Source organism: Oncorhynchus mykiss, chromosome 10 (genome assembly GCF_057628025.1).
Source record: "Oncorhynchus mykiss isolate SJ-2025 chromosome 10, ASM5762802v1, whole genome shotgun sequence".
Lineage (NCBI taxonomy): Eukaryota > Metazoa > Chordata > Actinopteri > Salmoniformes > Salmonidae > Oncorhynchus > Oncorhynchus mykiss.
This window is the reverse complement of record NC_143031.1, coordinates 55,458,876-55,478,237: the sequence shown is the minus strand read 5'-3', so window position 1 is coordinate 55,478,237 and position 19,362 is coordinate 55,458,876. Positions and strand designations below refer to the sequence as shown.

Here is a 19,362-nt window from a genome sequence, read left to right as displayed (position 1 = left end):
GACGCTGATCTTATATTCAGTAGTTCTTCTCGACTGTATGTAATGAAACCTAAGATAACCTGGGGAACTAATGTAAGAAATAACACGTAAAAAAACAAAAAACTGCATAGTTTCCTAGGAACGCGAAGCGAGGCGGCCATCTCTGTCGGCTGAGGTGGGAGACTCTGTCCATAGGACAACAATCAGTCGTATATTGCACAAATCTGGCCTTTATGGAAGAGTGGCAAGAAGAAAGCCATTTCTTAAAGATATCCATAAAAAGTGTTGGTTAAAGTTTGCCACAAGCCACCTGGGAGACACACCAAACATGTGGAAGAAGGTGCTCTGGTCAGATGAAACCAAAATTGAACTTTTTGGCAACAATGCAAAACGTTATGTTTGGCGTAAAAGCAACACAGCTGAACACACCATCCCCACTGTCAAACATGGTGGTGGCAGCATCATGGTTTGGGTCTGCTTTTCTTCAGCAGGGACAGGGAAGATGGTTAAAATTGATGGGAAGATGGATGGATGGAGCCAAATACAGGACCATTCTGGAAAAAAACCTGATGGAGTCTGCAAAAGATCTGAGACTGGGACGGAGATTAGTCTTCCAACAAGACAATGATCCAAAACATAATGGAATGGTTCAAAAATAAACATATCCAGGTGTTAGAATGGCCAAGTCAAAGTCCAGACCTGAATCCAATCGAGAATCTATGGAAAGAACTGAAAACTGCTGTTCACAAATGCTCTCCATACAACCTCACTGAGCTCGAGCTGTTTTGCAAGGAGGAATGGGAAAAAATTTCAGTCTCTCGATGTGCAAAACTGATAGAGACATACCCCAAGCGACTTACAGCTGTAATCACAGCAAAAGGTGGCGCTACAAAGTATTAACTTAAGGGGGCTGAATAATTTTGCACGCCCAATTTTTCAGTTTTTGATTTGTTAAAAAAGTTTGAAATATCCAAGAAATGTCGTTCCACTTCATGATTGTGTCCCACTTGTTGTTGATTCTTCACAAAAAAATACAGTTTTATATCTTTATGCTTGAAGCCTGAAATGTGGCAAAAGGTTGCAAAGTTCAAGGGGGCCGAATACTTTCGCAAGGCACTGTATATACAGCTGCATTGGGCCTTTAAGACAAATGCACTAACTAAGCTGCTCTGAATACAAGTGTCTACTAAATTACTAAAATGTCAACTTAAACAAGCAAAAACAAGAGCTGAAAAATGCACAACCAATAAACAAGACTTAGATCAAATACATAGGTTGAGTAGTTTAAATACTTTAAAATATCTGTTAATCAAAAATATATAGTTTGTGTGGTGCACTTCTAGTAATATTGCATTGGTTTCATTGTACTCAACCAAATGAAATGAAACTCCATGTATTTGAAAATATTTGACAGATATTGTACCCAGGTCTGCAATACAAGAAGTGTGTAAGGACAAGAAAGGTTTTTAGCAACAAGCTCTATAACACACATTAGTAATGCGGTCCTCTGTTGCTCATTTGGTAGAGCATGGCACTTGCAACACCAGGACAGTGGTTTCAATTCCCACGTCCACCCATACATAAACAATGTATGTATGCTAAATGGCATTTATTTCTTAATGTAAACAGTGAAAATGTATTCATGGCGTACACATATAATCCATATCATAATAATCTACTGTCATAATAATCTACTGTCCTCTTCTTACTCATAGGTCTGATGTCCATATAAAATAAGCTATTGAACTGGATGCCAAAGAGTCTGCTGGCTGGAAAAGTGTTGCTCCCAGAACTTCAACTGTAATCAGTGTCAAATGTCAAATCACTGATGCACTGTGGGTTACTGAAGTACTTCTATGTATTTTAAAGTAAGATACAGTTTGATAGTCCACTGTCAGAGAAAAAATGTATCTATGTTGATAGATGAGTTGGAAGTTGGAAAGGGCAGTCCAAGTCATAATACAGTAAAATATAATGATTACCTGTTGAGTATACACTCTATACCTTTTGGTTTAAGGTAATGTGCATCTCTGATTGTGTAGCCAACACAAATTCTGTTTCCGAATATAAGCGGCAAATTCAGCAATCTCATAATACAAACACTATCATTGTGTTTGTATACTTGTTATCCTGCTGAATAGACAACTGTAATAATGTTAGCCAACCTGCATGAGGACTTATAAAGAGGTAACAATAGTGATGTGTACAGTATGAGCATGCGCATGGCATACTTTACATTTGTATCCAACTGACATCCAAATTCCAATTGGTTTATGTTATTGGGTCTACTTAAATTATATCTACACTTTTTTGACCTGCCTCAATTTTTCCACATACAGTACCATGCAAGTACTTTATAGGGCAGGAGAGACATCAGATTTATTTCAACCACTGCTAACTTGACCAACTTTAGCCACTGCTAACCAAAAAGTGAAAGGAATGATAGGGTAAAGCTCACTATGTTCAGAATTAGAATTAGAAGTGACTTCAATCAATCAAATATCTTTATAAATACCTTTTTACATCAGCAGATGTCACAAAGTGTGTATACAGAAACCCAGCCTAAAACCCCAAAACAAGCAATGCAGGTGTAAAAGCAAGGTGGCTAGGAAAAACTCCATATTGCAGCATAGATACTGGAGACTGAGACGGGGGGTCGGGGACACTGTGGCCCTGCCCGACGATACCCCCAGGCGGGGCAAACCAGGCACGATGTAATCTCACCCACTTTGACAAAGCACAGCCCCCACACCACTAGAAGGATATCAACAGACCACCGACTTACTACCCAGAGACAAGGCGGCGTATAGCCCACAAAGATCTCCCCCACCACACAAGCCCAAAACCGGACAGGAAGATAACGTTGAGTATAGCGAAAAAAGCCTTGCACGACGTGATGCACCTCTCTTAGGGACGGAATGGGAGAGCACTAGCAAGCCAGTGTAGAGAGGGGAGCCGGCCAGACAGAGCCGGCCAGACACCTTCGCACCAGTGATTTGAAGGTATTTGAGTTGATTTGGTCGTGCAATTTTGAACATGGTGAGCTTGCCCCTATCACTCCCAATTGTTAATAGTGGCTATTTAAACAAATCAAACCTGTGGATGACAGTTTCTTTGGCCCCATAGACTACTTTCAGAGTAAGTGGAAAAAATAGAGGTATGTTTGAAAACAGCAAAAAAAAAATCCTTTAAGTTGTTATTATTTATTGTATTTATTTAGAGAGAAGATAACGGCAGGGATTCAATATGATCGCGAGTTATAGCTATTGCAGCTTTTAAAGCCAATGTTTGCACATTCACGGAGATCCTATTTACGGTAAATGCTAATGTTGTCTCAATCGGAAAATATCGTAAGTCTGAAAAAAGCATAGTGTTCCAAGGTGTGGGATACTATGCTAGCATGATTGTGTCAATATGTTTTCATCAATGTCTATAACCTACGATCGGATTGAATCCGGGCCAAAGTGTTGGACACTATGTAAGCATGATTGTGTCAATACGTTTTTGGCAATGACACCCATAGTATCACAATTTAAGGTGCAATTGATTTAAATGTTGGTAAATCCGATAGCAAGTTGCCCTCTAGATGTTTCTGAATGAAGCCAAACAAATATAATTCACATTAAAATTAATTTCATGCTGTTTTCATTGGATAGGTCAGGGGTCATTTTCCTGTCAAAAACCAGGAACCATAACTTTTACCATAACTTTTTTACATACAACATTTTCACATTTCACATTGTTAAAGGAAGAAAAGTATTAGGTAAATAACCCAATGGGAGATGGCTTCAGTTTTGGTGATCCATAAAACCATTCAGATCATGCTAATGTGTAAACTTTAAAGGCCCAGTGCAGTCAAAATCTTGTTCTATATATATTTCCACACTATGAGGTTGGAATAATACTGTGACATTGTGATAATGATGAAAACCATTTTAGTGTAAGCTGTTTGAAAAGAGCGTCTGAAATTTCTGCCTGTTTTGGTGGGAGGTAATATTGGCCTTCCATGGTGACATCAACATGCAGTAAATTAGTTAATAGACTGAGAGATGGGTCGAAGATACGAGAGTTCCAAACCTCTCCACCATTAACAGCAAAAGCAAAAAAAAATCTTTTTTTGTAGTTTTTCCCTGCTCAAATCACTCCCAGGCAGTCCTAGCAAAATTCTTGCTCGAGAATTTGCTATTCCTAATAAGATATTTTTGTTTATTTTTGAAAATTTTAATTGAAAACAATCAAAGTAAGGCATTTCATTGTTACCTAGAAATGATTTGATATTGAGATAAAAACAGCTGCATTTAACCTTTAACACTTCACAATATAACACTTGTGTTGGTGACAGTTTGCTTGAGGAAACTATCCGTAATATTTTATATAGGTGGGATGGTACTTTATCCATGGGGATTTCTGAACACTGCAGCTCATGATTTATGTTGCAATTTTGCAGCATTTGGAAATTGCCTTGGATCATGTGTCATTACATATTTAAAATGTTATGGTTAGTTTGCTCATGCAAAGTGCTTCTTGGTGAGAGGAAAATGTCTCTTGAAAACTTTCCAGATATCTCAACTCCATTGCCTGTTATAAAAAATTACAACAGAGCTACATTGTAGTTTTATGGTATTTAAGTCATCAATAGGCAAAACTTCATTGCGGCTAACTGGGGATACGTATGTAGATTCATTAACGTAATGATTTATTTTAATTGCAATGTTCCTCTATCCATTTGCAATGTGTGCAAAGAACAGGTAAAGCAATTACATGGTTGGGCAGAACCAAAAACAAAACCCTGCTACTTTCAGAAGAACAAAAATTATTTAAAGGGATAGTTCACCCAAATTACAAAATTACATGTTGGTCTATGCAGTCTATGGACAAGGTGAGACAGCAATCCGTGCTTTGGTTTTGTTTACCTGGCCACTGTCTCCAAATGCAAACGTTTTACCATCTAATGGCACAAATTCAATGCAAGTCAATATCCCCGATATTAGAATCTTTTACATTCATCAGCATAAAATGTAGTGCTGCGTCTATGTGCACAAATCTTTAAGAGAAAAAAGCTATTGAAAACTTAGCATCTTGGCTGTCCTTTTTCAGTTATCAAAACAAAATGTAATCCAATTGTGATCCGTCATTTGATTTTTGTAATTTATTTAAATCCATGCTGCTTCAAAATTAATGGTTTTGCCATTATGTCTGGTAAATTTCATTTTTTGTTATGACATTTTGGCATTCAAATAATTTGGGGTAAGACTCAACAAACCGGGACAGTAATAACAATGGATGTCATAGTATTTGCCCACTAAGGTTCCTAGGCTGTTGATATATGAATCCTCTTTAATCTTTTTGAGCTCAACATGAAACTAACTGTGTTCCCAGTTCTCACTAGTAGTGTTTTTATTTGCTTGTTGTAAAGTTGGTTATTTCAATGCTTTACATTAATATATTCATGTAATATACAGTTTATTATTTATTTATGTAAGTCTTGCTTCAGCGGAAAGGTTTTAATTGTTTTTCTCACTGGGTATTTTTGGGAGTATGGATTTTGTATATATTGCTCTGCTGTTATATCTGGAGTGCCTTTGCATTTTTTCCATGAGAAGGTTTAACATGTTCCATTTGAAAAGAAACATGTACAGTATAGCTGACTGTGTACACTTTATATTTTTGGAGATGCCTATGCATTTATTTTTATTCATTGTTTAATAAACTTAAAATTATGCAATCACTAAACGTTTTTTGTATGCCTCTGGTTTTTGCAGTCACTTGATTTCCATTGATGATTGACAACAGTGAGTCACAGTCATTGGCAATAGTGTATTGCGCTAGTGTGCTTGCACTCATCTAATCTTGAATATTCACAAATATCTGTATACATTTTGTGGACATTGAGAAAATGAGAAAATCAGTCCATAAATAATTCAAAAATGTGTTTACTTCTTAAAATATCAAAACTTGAAGTGCAAATAAAACCTGCTTTACACATTTCTATTACAAACAGTGCTTCTTGTACAGCTAAAAATGATGTTGGCGTTACAAAGACCTAAAGTGGTCCAGTGGCTTCAGAAAGGTTGTAAAATGGTATCATTCTGGTTTTGAACGTAGCTCTTCTTGGTCTTAGTGGTTGGATTGTTTGATCGGTTTCCTCTAACCCCTCTTGAAAATTCTCTTGGCTTCGACTCCATCATAGCTGTAGCTCTGTTGGAGGAAGAGTATATATTTTATTATGACAACAAAAATATCCTACAACCAGACCTGGTTCAAATCCATATCCATGACAAATACTTCTGTCAAATGCTGCACTTGATTTGGTTTGCCCTGTATAATTAAACCAATGGAATTGTCCCAACCTTGCAAACTCCAAGGTAAATCATGCTAGGTACTTTCAAGCATTTGATTTGTACTTTGGCCAAGGTCTGCTGCCTGTTTTCTTCTTCAGAAGTGTAAATATGTTTTCATTTAGGGTGTGTAAAACAGGGTGCATATACACTTTTTTCACATGCAAATAACATTTTCCTTAGAGGGTAACTAACCTGTACAAGTTCCTCTCCAACAATGGCTCTGGTAGTTGTCAGCACCTTTCCATTGTCCTTTCTGGTGAATGTACCTTTCATCATGTCTCCTTCCATGCCCCATGTACCCTGGGGGGTGAAAGGTCAAATAATTCATCATGATACTGGTCCAAGAATCAAGTGGCAACACGCCAGGTAATATTTTTTGCAGTCATGCTGCACATCGAAAAATATTTCCTTATCATATTCATCTAGTTGCTGAAAGGTTTTATACTTCATCAGGCCTGTGTTCCTAAATGCACAGTAGCAAACTGTACATAATGAAGACATGTATTGTGAATGTGTTTTAACTGGTATCCTAGTGTGGACATGTTGGAACAGTGCCAATGTGACTGTGCCCTGTACTTTGCAACTCATTATCAAGTATTGAATAGCTTCGAGCGCAGAACAATAATGCAATAAACGTTTGTTATTGGAAATAACAGATAGGAATAAAATCTTTGGAATTGTGGTATGCACCCATTCAATTATGTTGTTACTAATTTCTTCTTACGCATCAACATAAAAACTATGCCTAGGCTCTACCACAGCCATTGTATGTATGGCTGCAAGAATATAATACTATATAATACTGTATAAATGCATTGCTTACTGATAGCATTGTCCCATCTGCAAGAGCATATTCAAAGGTGACTCCCAGGGTAAATTCCATATCCAGCGTGCGGAAAGAACTGGCCTCCTTCACGACAAATTTGTCTCCAGTTTGTTCAAGGGTAATCTTGAGGTTATCGTGAGCGGCCAGCTTCCTCTTGACCATGTTGACACCTGTGAACAGAGACACAATCCATGTGTCCAACTCCAAATCGAATTGAACCATGCGTAAACGACTATACAAGATATTTCATTTGTATGTACTACAGTGCAGCACCTGGCTAGATATTATGCAATCATTTTACAGTGCCTTATGTCAAATGTCAGAAAACATACATAGTCCTCTAATCTAAAGGCATTTAATGCATTAAAAATCGCTTTTATACAAACACACCACTGAATTGCCTGTGGTACAAAAAGTGAATTGACTTTATTTGCATTAAATGCACTTTGTATGCCTGTTTCTGTAAACATTTTGTAGGCCTACTTGTCTTTGCTTTCAACATCCACCAAAAGGCCATTTGTGCCGAAGTGTCTTTCCCCCAAAACTAATTTTCCAAAAACTATTGATCTCTTACCCATCTGCTCCATGAATTTCTCATAGTTCTCGCTGCGGTCTACTTTCCAAGTGCCGTTGTAGGTCATGGTTGCTGGAAGGGTTGGACTGGCTCTACTCTAAGGAGTGACCTGCCTTAGCCTACCACTTGGCCTTTTAAACCACTGCCTGTGTTAGCTCACTCTCTTATCGCTCTCCCCTATCTCATATGCTGATGTGGTGTGTAAAGCTCATATTTCCTCAAGGCTACACAAGTCATTATCTTCCACTGTGTAGTGCCAATAGCTGTGTTTTGGGACAATGGTAATTGTCCCTTTAATGATCATACAATATGCAAGGTTATTGTTTCGACATCCTTTGCCCTTTACTATCACATAGTTATTTGTGGCCGCATGTAATCTGTGCTGTGCTTCGGATGTGCAGGATGGTTCCTTTGTTATAAACAATGAGTCACTGTTTTCCATCTATTTAGTAGAGCAGTATTGCTGCTGCTCCTACTCCTACTACAAGTTGTAGTAGTAGTAGACAAGTAGTAGTAGTAGTAGTAGTAGTAGTAGTAGTAGTAGTAGTAAATAGTCGTAGTAGTAGTAAATAGTAGTAGTAGTAGTAGTAAATAGTAGTAGTAGTAGAAGTTGCTGTAGTAGTAGTAGTAGTAAACAAGTAGTAGTAGTAATAGTAGTAGTAGTAGTAGTAGATAGTAGCAGTTAGTAGTAGTAATAGCAGTGGTAGTAGCAGTAGTAGTAGTAGTGCATTAATAGTAGTAGTAGTTGTAGTAATAGCAGTAGTAGTATTAGTAATAGTACTAGTACATTAGTAGTAGTATTTTATTTATCCATTATTTTACCAGGTAAGTTGACTGAGAACACATTCTCATTTACAGCAACGACCTGGGGAATAGTTAGGGGATGAATGAGCCAATTGTAAACTGGGGATTATTAGGTGACCGTGATGGTTTGAGGGCCAGATTGGGAATTTAGCCAGGACACCGGGGTTAACACCCCTACTCTTACGATAAGTGCCATGGGATCTTTTAATGACCTCAGAGAGTCAGGACACCCGTTTAACGTCCCCTCCGAAAGACGCACTCTACACAATGCCCTGGGGCATTGGGATATGTTTTTAGACCAGAGGAAAGAGTGCCTCCTACTGGCCCTCCAACACCACTTCCAGCAGCATCTGGTCTCCCATCCAGGAACTGACCAGGACCAACCCTGCTTAAGCTTCAAGCCAGCAGTGGTATACAGGGTGGTATGCTGCTGGCCACAAGTAGTAGTAGTAGTAGTACAGTAGTAGTATTTCATTTTTTAGTTAACCTTTATTTAACCAGGTAGGCTAGTTGAGAACAAGTTCTCATTTACAACTGCGACCTGGCCAAGATAAAGAAAAGCAGTTCGACACATACAACAACACAGAGTTACACATGGAATAAACAAACATAGAGTCAATAATACAGTAGAAAAAGTATATATAGAGTGTGTTCAAATGAGGTAGGATGAGGGAGTTAAGGCAATAAATAGGCCATGGTGGCAAAATAATGACAATTATAGCAATTAAACACTGAAGTGGTAGATGTGCAGAAGATGAATGTGCAAGTAGAGATACTGGGGTGCAAAGGAGCAAGATAAATAAATAAATACAGCATGGGGATGTGGTAGTTGGATTGGCTATTTACAGATGGGCTATGTACAGTGAGTGATCTGTGAGCTGCTCTGACAGCTGGTGCGTATAGCTAGTGAGGGAGATATCACCAGCTTCAGTGAATTTTGCAGTTTGTTCCAGTCATTGGCAGCAACAGAACTGTAAGGAAAGGCGGCCAAAAGAAGAATTGGCTTTGGGGGTGACCAGTGAGATATACCTGCTGGAGCGCGTGCTACGGATGGGTGCCGTTATGGTGACCAGTGAGCTGAGATAAGGTGGGGCTTTACCTAGCAGAGACTTGTAGATGACCTGGAGCCAGTGGGTTTAGCAACGAGTATGAAGAGAGGGCCAGCCAACGAGAGCGTACAGGTCGCAGTGGTGGGTAATATATGGGGCTTTGGTGACAAAACGGATGGCACTGTGATAGACTGCATCCAATTTGTTGAGTAGAGTGTTGGAGGCTATTTTGTAAATGACATTGCCAAAGTCGAGGATCGGTAGGATGGTCCGTTTTATGAGGGTATGTTTGGCAGCATGAGTGAAGGATGCTTTGTTGCGAAATAGGAAGCCGATTCTAGATTTAATTTTGGATTGGAGATGCTTAATGTGAGTCTGGAAGGAGAGTTTACAGTGTAACCAGACACCTAGGTATTTGTAGTATTTGTAGTCCACATATTCTAAGTCAGAACCATCCAGAGTATTGATGCTGGATGGGCGGGCAGGTGCGGGCAGTGATCGGTTGAATAGCATGCATTTAGTTTTACTTGCATTTAAGAGCAGTTGGAGGCCACGGAAGGAAAGTTGTTTGGCATGGAATGGCTCGTCTGGAGGTTAGTTAACACAGTGTTCAAAGAAGAGCCAGAAGTATACAAAATGGTGTCGTCTGCGTAGAGGTGGAACAGAGAATCACCAGCAGCAAGAGCGACATCATTGATGTATTAGTAGCAGTCTGGCTGTCCCCATAGAGACTGCCAGATGTCTGGACAACACTGAACTCTATCAGAGAAGTAGTTGGTGAACCAGGAGGAGTAGCAATCATTTGAAAAACCAAGGCTGTTGAGTCTGCCGATAAGAATGTGGTGATTGACAGAGTCGAAAGCCTTGGCCAGGTCAATGAATACGGCTGCACAGTAATGTCTCTTATCGATTATGATATCGTTTAGGACCTTGAGCGTGGCTGAGGTGCACCCATGACCAGCTCTGAAACCAGATTGCATAGCGGAGAAGGTACGATGGGATTCTAAATGGTTGGTAATTTGTTTGTTAACTTGGCTTTCGAAGACCTTAGAAAGGCAGGGTAGGATAGATATAGGTCTATAGCAGTTTGGGTCTAAAGTGTCACCCCCTTTGAAGAGGGGGATGACCGCGGCAGCTTTCCAATCTTTGGGAATCTCAGATTCAATCTACTGTATAGATAGCCTGCAGAGTTCTGCAGAGTTCTGACCTACTATCCAGGTATATGCCCAAACAGTTCGAACTACTACTTTAAAAATCCATCACTCCAGAAGTAAGTCTCTCACTGTTGCCGCTTGTTATAGACCCCCCTCAGCTCCCAGCTGTGCCCTGGACACCTAGATGCCCTCAATCTCACACAAATGATCAAGGAACCTACCGTGTACAACCCCAAATCCGTAACAATGGGCACCCTCATAGAAATCATCCTGACCAGCTTGCCCTCTAAATACTACTTTGCTGTTTTCAACCAGGATCTCAGCGATTACTGCCTCATTGCCTGCGTCCGTTATGCGTCCGCGGTCAAACGACCACCCCTTATCACTGTCAAACGCTCCCTAAAACAGTTCTGCGAGCAGGCCTTTCTAATCGACCAGACCCGGGTATCCTGGAAGGATATTGACAGCATCTCGTCAGTAGACGAGCTCTTCAAAAGTGCCTTCCTCACCATCTTAAATAAGTGTGCCCCTTTCAAAAATGTAGAACTAAGAACAGATATAGCCCTTGGTTCACTCCAGACTTGACTGCCCTTGACCAGCACAAAAACATCCTGTGGCGCACTGAATTAGCTTTGAATAGTCCCCGCGATATGCAACTTTTCAGGGAAGTCAGGAACCAACATACACAGTCAGTTAGGAAAGCAAAGGCTAGCTTTTTCAAACATAAATTTGCATCTTGCAGCACTAACTCCAAAAAGTTTTGGGACGCTGTAAAATCCATGGAGAATAAGAGCACCTCCTCTCAGCTGCCCACTGCACTGAGGCTAGGAAACACTGTCAACACCAATAAAACCATGATAATCGAGAATTTCAATAAACATTTCTCTACGGCTGGCCACGCTTTCCACCTGGCTACCCCATCCCCGGCCAACAGCTCTGCACCCCCCACAGCTACTGGCCCAAGCCCCCCTCCGCTTCTCCAAATCCAAACATCTGATGTCCTAAAAGAGCTGCAGAATCTGGATCCCTACAAATCAACTGGGCTAGACAATCTGGACCCTCTCTTCCTAAAATGATCGGCCACTATTGTCGCAACCCCTATAACAAGTCTGTTCAACCTCTCTTTCATATCGTCTGAGAGTTCTAAAGATTGGAAAGCTGCCGCGGTCATCCTCCTCTTCAAAGGGGGAGACACTCTAGACCCAAACTGTTACAGACCTGCCCTGCCTTTTTAAAGTCGTCAAAATCCAAGTGAACAAACAGATCATCGACCATCTCGAATCCTACCGTACCTTCTCCGCTATGCAATCCGGTTTCCAAGCTGGTCACAGGTTCACCTCAGCCACGCTCAAGGTCCTAAATGATATCATAACTACAATTTTAAAAAAACAGTCCTGTGCAGCCGTCTTCATCGACATGGCCAAGGATTTAGACTCTGTCAATCACCGTATTCTTATCGGCAGACTCAACAGCTTTGGTTTCTCTAATGACTGCCTCGTCTGGTTCACCAACTACTTCTCAGATAGAGTTCAGTGTGTCAAATCGGATGGCCTGTTGTCCGGACCTGGCAGTCTTTATGGGGGTGCCACAGGGTTCAATTCTCAGGCCGACTATTTTCTCTGTACATATCAATGATGGCACTCTTGCTGCTGGTGATTATTTGATCCACCTCCTTCAGATGACACCATTCTGTATACATCTTCTTTGGACACTGTGTTAACAAACCTCCAAACGAGCTTCAATGCCAAACAACATTCCTTCCTTGGCCTCCAACTGCTTTTAAATGCTAGTAAAACGAAATGCATGCTCTTCAACCGCTCGCTGCCTGCACCTAGCATCACTACCCTGGACGGTTCTGACTTAGTATATGTGGACAACTGTAAATACCTAGGTGTCTGGCTAAACTGTAAACTCTCCTTCCAGACTCACATTATGCATCTCCAACCCAAAGTTACATCTAGAGTCGGATTCCTATTTCGTAACGAAGCCTCCTTCACTCATGTTGGCAAACATACCCTCGTAAAACTGACTCTCCTACCGATCCTTGACTTCGGCGATGTGATTTACAAAATAGCCTCCAACACTCAACTCAGCAAACTGGATGCAGTCTATCACAGTGCCATCCATTTTGTCACCAAAGCCCCATATACTACCCACCATTGCGACCTGTATGCTCTCATTGGCTGGTCCTCGCTACATATTCGTGGCCAAACCCACTGGCTCCAGGTGATCTATAAGTCTTTGCTAGGTAAAGCTCCGCCTATACTCAGCTCACTGGTCACCGTAGCAACACCCACCCGTAGCATGCGCTAGCAGCTTCTTGATATGACACACCTGTCAGAAATGCTAACAGGGATGTAAACAAATATGTGCACAAAATTTGAGAGAAATAAGCCTTTTTTGCGTATGGTACATTTTGGGGATTTTTTTATTTCAGCTCCTGAAACATTGGACCAACACTACATATTTATATATACTTTTCAGTGTATGTTTTGTTGTCTCTCATTATTTACCAGCAGCCATCGTGGTCGTGATAGGGCAACTGCCTTTGAGAGCTTTTAAGTTAAAGGTGTGATTTCTTATGTAATAGTAAGATGGTTCCTTACCCTGCAAGCAGCCTATGAGCCAGGATAAACTAATCCATGGTTGGGATTGGTTTATGGGAGCAAATGGAGGGAGGATACACCACAAATGTAAGATTGCAGTGAAAGATCAACTAAAATCACCTCAAATCAACTGAGAGATTTGGTTTTCTCCTGACATTACCACAGAGTTGGAGTTATAACCTAGGGCCCCCCCCCCCCCCCCCCCCCCCCACACACACACACACACACACAGAAACACCCAACCCCAGCATCTCACCTTGCTGCAACCACTTTCAAATTTCTCTCTTTCAAATCTCATCTGGTGGGTGATACCCCGGCAGCCATTTTTGCACCAGAAAGTTCACCACTCATCTAACACTCACAAAAATGGAATACTAAAGCAGTTCTTATTTTGGGAGTGGTAATAAACATGTGTATTGCATTTTTGTGTTTAGCTGTTGTGAGGTGAAATTTCTGGCGCAAAAATGGCTGCCGTGTCATCACCCACGAGATGATATTTGAAAGACAGAAATCTGAAAGAGAGACTAATGCACTCAGATGGCTTCTGTTGTTAATTTGTTTATTTGGAAGAAAACCTTGTATCTCCACAATGGGAACTTTTCAGGAAATGGACAGCACAAGAATGTAGGTGAAAGATTGATGAGTTATTTCCTTCCCACTAGTCACATGAACTCTATCTGGAGTTGGATAAGATTCATGGCCACGTACAAACTGAAGCCCTGTTTTTTCCTGGTGCTCACATGTGGTTGTCGTCATCCGATCAAGAGGATTCAATCACCATAATCTGATCAAAATTTGTCACGCCTACAATTGGCATTAAAATGTGTCTTTTATCAGTCACTGTGTCCGCATTGTGACCAGATTTTGTGGGTACAGGGTCATCTTTTGGTTACACTTAAAAAATGGTTCTATAAGCATTTAATCCATAATCTAATAAATAACCGTTCATAAACTACATTTAAACCACTTTATAAATGTTTTTTTTCAATCAAGTATTCTTTAAAAATAAACTGTTACCAATCGCCTAATCGCCTGTTACCAACTGTTACCTAATTCAATAGCACAATGTGCTGTATATATATTATTTATTTATTTAACATTATGTATAGTTTATATTGCCTCTTTAGTTTGTATTGTATGTAATGTCTATGCTAGGTTATCTCAGTTCACTGGTCACGATAACAACACCTACCCGTAGCACCCGTTCCAGCAGGTATATCTCACTGATCCTTCCAGTTCTCTAAAAGTTGGAGACTTTTATTTCCCTCACCAACTTTAAACATCAGCTATCTGAGCAGCTAACCGATCACTGCAGCTGTACATAGTCCATCTGTAATTAGCCCACCCAATCTACCTACCTCATCCCCATACTGTTTTTATTTTATTTACTTTTCTGCTCTTTTGCACACCCGTATCTCTACTTGCACATCATCATCTGCTCATTTATCACTCCAGTGTTAATCTGCTAAATTGTAATTATTCGCTCCTATGGCCTATTTATTGCCTACCTCCTCATGCCTTTTGCACACACTCTTACGGCTTCTATGAATGGTGGGTGGAGGAGTCTAGTGCAGAGAGCAGATTAGTTCCGTACCGCCCGAACAGGAAGAGGCACCATCTTCGGCGGGATTCGTGACACACACCGTATATAGACTTTCTTTTTTTTCTACTGTGTCATTGACTTTTTTATTGTGTTATTGGCTTGTTTATTGTTTACTCCATTTGTAACTCTGTGTTGTTGTCTGTGTCACACTGCTTTGCTTTATCTTGACCAGGTTGCAGTTGTAAATGAGAACTTGTTCTCAACTAGCATACCTGGTTAAATAAAATAAAACATGTGCTCTGTCATCCTGCCTGTAGATCAAATGTCCCTATTAGTCCATGAAATAAATATGATTAAATATAGGATGACTCTATATAACTAAAATACTTTCTCAATGGGTCTCCTTGTTGTGTGTAAAATTTGGTGTTAGTTATCATCAAGGTCACAATAAAGAACTTCCCTATACTGCTCATTCCTAAAAATCGGATCCATACATAATTCATTACCATTCCAATTGTTTCACACCATATTTTGTGTTGTATTATGACATCCATTGTATTATCCATTGTTATATTGTAAGACAACAATTGACAACAAAGGACTCTGACAGAATCCCGCACCCTTAAAATGTCAGCAGGAGCAGCTGCACCTCCTCTCCCATCGATTGAGGAGCGAGTACTCCATCATACGGCCATTCTCCACCAGATCGGGGCGGCAATGGACCAGATGATGGAGAGGATAGACCGATGGGAGAGGAGTGGCCTCCCTACCTCACCCCCAGCTCCGCTTCCGCCAGCACCACCTACCCCTCCTCCGGCTCCGGATCCGGTGCCCTGCATCTGGCGCTCCCCAGGGAGTACGATGGAACGGCGGCTGGGTGCCAGGGGTTCCTACTACAGCTGGAGCTGTACCTGGCTACCGTTCGTCCGACTCCCTCGGGGGAGGAGAGTGTGAGCGTCCTCGTCTCCTGTCTGATGGGTCGAGCCCTGGAGTGGGCCAACGCAGTGTGGAATTGCCCAGACTTGGCGAGGGGTCACTACCCCGAGTTCACCCGCTGGTTCCGGGCCGTGTTTGACCACCCACCAGAGGGCCGAGCGGCGGGTGAACTGTGACAGGAGACGAGGCGAACCTGCGACAGGTGACGAGGAGCGCGCAGGACTTTGCGCTAGAGTTCCAGACCTTGGCTGCCTGGGCGAGATGGAACGACAGGGCCTTGATGGAGCACTATCGCTGTAGCCACCGGGAGGATGTCCGCAGGGATCTAGCTTGTCGGGACACCACCCTCTCCTTCGACAAACTGATTGACATGTCCATCCGACTGGACAACCTGCTGGCTGCCCGCGGGCGTCCAGAACAGGCCCTGTTGAGTCCACCTCCACGCCCTCCCGCTCCAATCTCCATGGAGTTAGGGGGAGCCGCATCGAGGGGGACCGGAGGAGGAGGCTCTTCCTGCACCAGATGTGATCGGAGAGGACACACTGCCAATCGGTGCTGGAGGAGCTCGTCTGGTGGTCGGGATGGCAGGCAGAGCACGCCTCGTTCACCCCAGGTGAGTCAGCACCAGACTCATCCAGAGCTCCCTGTTGGCCGTATGTTCTTACTAATTTCCTTTTCTGGATTTTCTCCCTCTCTACAGCATAAGGCGCTAGTCGATTCAGGCGCAGCTGGAAACTTTATGGATCGTGGGCTCGCGTTAAGGCTAGGGATTTCCCTGGTGTCGTTAGACCAACCTTTCCCCGTGCACTCCTTACCTAGCCGACCTTTAGGGTCAGGAGTGGTCAGGGATGCCACGGTGCCACTGACATGGTAATGCAGGGAAGTCATAAGGAGCGGATTAGTCTCTTCCTTATTGATTCACCTGCGTTTCCAGTGGTGCTGGGTATTCCCTGGCTGGCTAATCACAATCCGGAGATTTCATGGAGACAGAGGGCTCTCCGAGGGTGGTCAGAGGAGTGTTCAGGCAGGTGCATAGGAGTTTCCATCGGTGCGACGACGGTGGAGAGTCCAGACCAGGTTTCCACTGTGCGCATTCCCTCTGAATATACTGATTTGGCTATCGCCTTCTGTAAGAAGTGGGCGACCCAATTACCACCTCATCGACGAGGGGATTGCGCGATAAACCTCCTGGTAAACGCTGCACTTCCCAGGAGTCACATGTACCCGTTATCCCAGGAGGAGACAGTGGCTATGGAGACATACGTCACTGAATCTCTGGGACAGGGGTACATTCGGCCCTCCACGTCACCCGTCTCCTCAAGCTTCTTTTTTGTGAAGAAGAAGGAGGGAGGTCTGCGTCCGTACATTGATTATAGAGGTCTAAATTCCATCACAGTGGGGTTTAGTTACCCTCTACCTCTCATCACCATGGCGGTGGAATCATTTCATGGGGCGCGTTTCTTCACAAAACTGGACCTTAGGAGTACGTATAATCTATTGCGTATCCGGGAGGGAGATGAGTGGAAGACCGCGTTAAGTACCACATCTGGCCATTATGAGTACCTCGTCATGCCGTATGGGTTGAAGAATGCTCCAGTCGTTGGTGTATATCGATGACATACTGATGTATTCTGCCACACACGCCATGCACGTGTCTCTGGTGCGTAAGGTACTTGGGCGACTGCTGGAGCATGACCTGTACGTCAAGGCTGTGAAATGTGTGTTCTCCAAACAAGACGTTTCCTTCCTTGGTTATCGCATTTCCACCTCTGGGGTGGTGAAAGAGTGTGACCGAGTTACAGCCGTGCGTAAAGGAGGTGCAGCGGTTTTTAGGGTTTGCCCATTACTACCGGAGGTTTATCCGGGGTTTTGGTCAGGTGGCTACTCCCATTACCTCACTGCTGAAGGGAGGGCCGGCGCGCTTGCACTGGTCAGCAGAGGCGGGCAGAGCTTTCAGTCGCCTGAAGGAGCTGTTCACCAACACTCCCGTGCTGGCACATCCGGACCCCTCTTTGGCGTTCATAGTGGAGGTGGACGCGTCCGAGGCTGGGATGGGAGCCGTGCTATCACAGCACTCGGGCACGCCACCAAAGCCCCACCCCTGCGATTTTCTTTCGAAGACGCTCGGTCCGGCGGAGCGGAACTATGACTTGGGGGACTTGGCGGCCCATCGAGCCGACTCCCATCCTCCCAGCTTCATGTCTGATGGCACTGTTGGTATGGGATGTGGACGAGGAGATCGAGCGGGCATTACGGTTGGAACCTGCACCCCCTCAGTGTCCAGCAGGTGTTCAGTACGTGCCGCTTGGTGTCCGTGATAAGTTGATTCAATGGGCCCATACACTACCCTCTTTGGGTCATCCTGGGATCGAGAGGACAGTGCGGAGTCTTAGGGGGAGGTACTGGTGGCCCATGTTGGTAAAGGACGTGAGGTTTTAAGTCTCATCCTGCTCGGTGTGCGCTCAGAGCAATGCTCCTCGACACCTGCCTAGAGGGAAGTTACAGCCCCTCCCTTTTCCACAACGGCTGTGGTCGCACTTGTCGGTAGACTTTCTCACCGACCTTCCCCCGTCTCAGGGAAACACCACGATCTTAGTCGTTGTGGATCATGCCGTCTCATCCCATCGCCCGGTCTCCCTACGGCCCTACAAATTGTGGAGGCTCTGTTTACCCATGTCTTCCGGCACTACGGGGTGCCTGAGGATATCGTTTCTGATCGGGGTCCCCAGTTCACGTCCAGAGTTTGGACGGCAGGTGGAGAGAGTAAACCAGGATGTGGGTAGGTTTCTGCGGTCGTATTGCCGGGACCGGCCTGTTGAGTGGGCGAGGTACGTCCCATGGGCGGAGCTAGCCCAGAACTCCCTCTGCAACTCCTCTACTAACATGTCTCTGTTCAAGTGCGTGTTGGGCTACCAGCCGGTCCTGGCTACATGGCATCAGAGCCAGACTGAGGCTCCTGTGGTGGAGGAATGGGTGCAGCGCTCGAAGGACACCTGGAGAGCCGTCCAGGAATCATTAAAACAGGCTAGTGGACGAAAAGGAGAAAAGGAGCGCTGACCAGCACCGCAATGAGGCCCCCATGTTCACACCGGGGGACCGGGTCTGGCTCTCGACCCGAAACCTGCCCCTCCACCTGCCCTGCCGGAAGCTGGGGCCGCAGTGTGTGGGGCCATTTAAAGTCCTGAGGAGGATAAACGAGGTGTGTTATAGGTTACAGCTTCCTATTTACTATCGTATTAACCCCTCGTTTCATGTGTCTCTCCTCAGGCCGGTGGTGGCTGGTCCCCTGCAGGAAGGTGAGGTGCCGGAGGTCCCTCTGCCCCCTCTGGACATCGAGGGGTCCCCGGCGTACACAGTACGTGCCCTTCTGGACTCAAGATGCCGGGTGAGGGGCCTACAGTACCTTGTGGACTGGGAGGGGTACGGTCCGGAGGAGAGGTGCTGGGTACCGGTGGGGGACATTTTGGACCCCTCACTACTGAGGAGCTTCCACCGCCTCCACCCGGATCGCCCAGGATCGCTGCGGGAGATGCGCGTCAGGGTGGGGTTA

General features: G+C 43.7%; 2 protein-coding genes across 3 annotated transcripts in view; one reads left to right on the top strand and one right to left on the bottom strand.

Moving 5' to 3' along the window:
- LOC110534297 (ubiquitin carboxyl-terminal hydrolase 53) overlaps positions 1 to 5,712 on the top strand; it is a 55,670-nt gene extending 49,958 nt beyond the window's left edge. For both annotated transcript variants that reach the window (XM_021619071.3, XM_021619073.3), the window contains exon 19: positions 1,695 to 5,712. The gene's annotated coding sequence lies outside the window, so the exon portion shown is untranslated. The remainder of the gene's footprint in view (positions 1 to 1,694) is intronic.
- Positions 5,713 to 5,896: 184 nt separating this feature from the next.
- Positions 5,897 to 7,818, bottom strand: LOC110534299 (fatty acid-binding protein, intestinal). The gene is made up of 4 exons (XM_021619074.3): positions 7,721 to 7,818; positions 7,144 to 7,316; positions 6,513 to 6,620; positions 5,897 to 6,177 (listed from the first exon to the last, which is right to left on the bottom strand). The coding sequence occupies exons 1-4, from the start codon at positions 7,785 to 7,787 to the stop codon at positions 6,127 to 6,129; spliced, it is 399 nt and encodes a 132-aa protein (XP_021474749.1). The 5' UTR covers positions 7,788 to 7,818; the 3' UTR covers positions 5,897 to 6,126.
- Between the last annotated feature and the right edge of the window lie 11,544 nt (positions 7,819 to 19,362).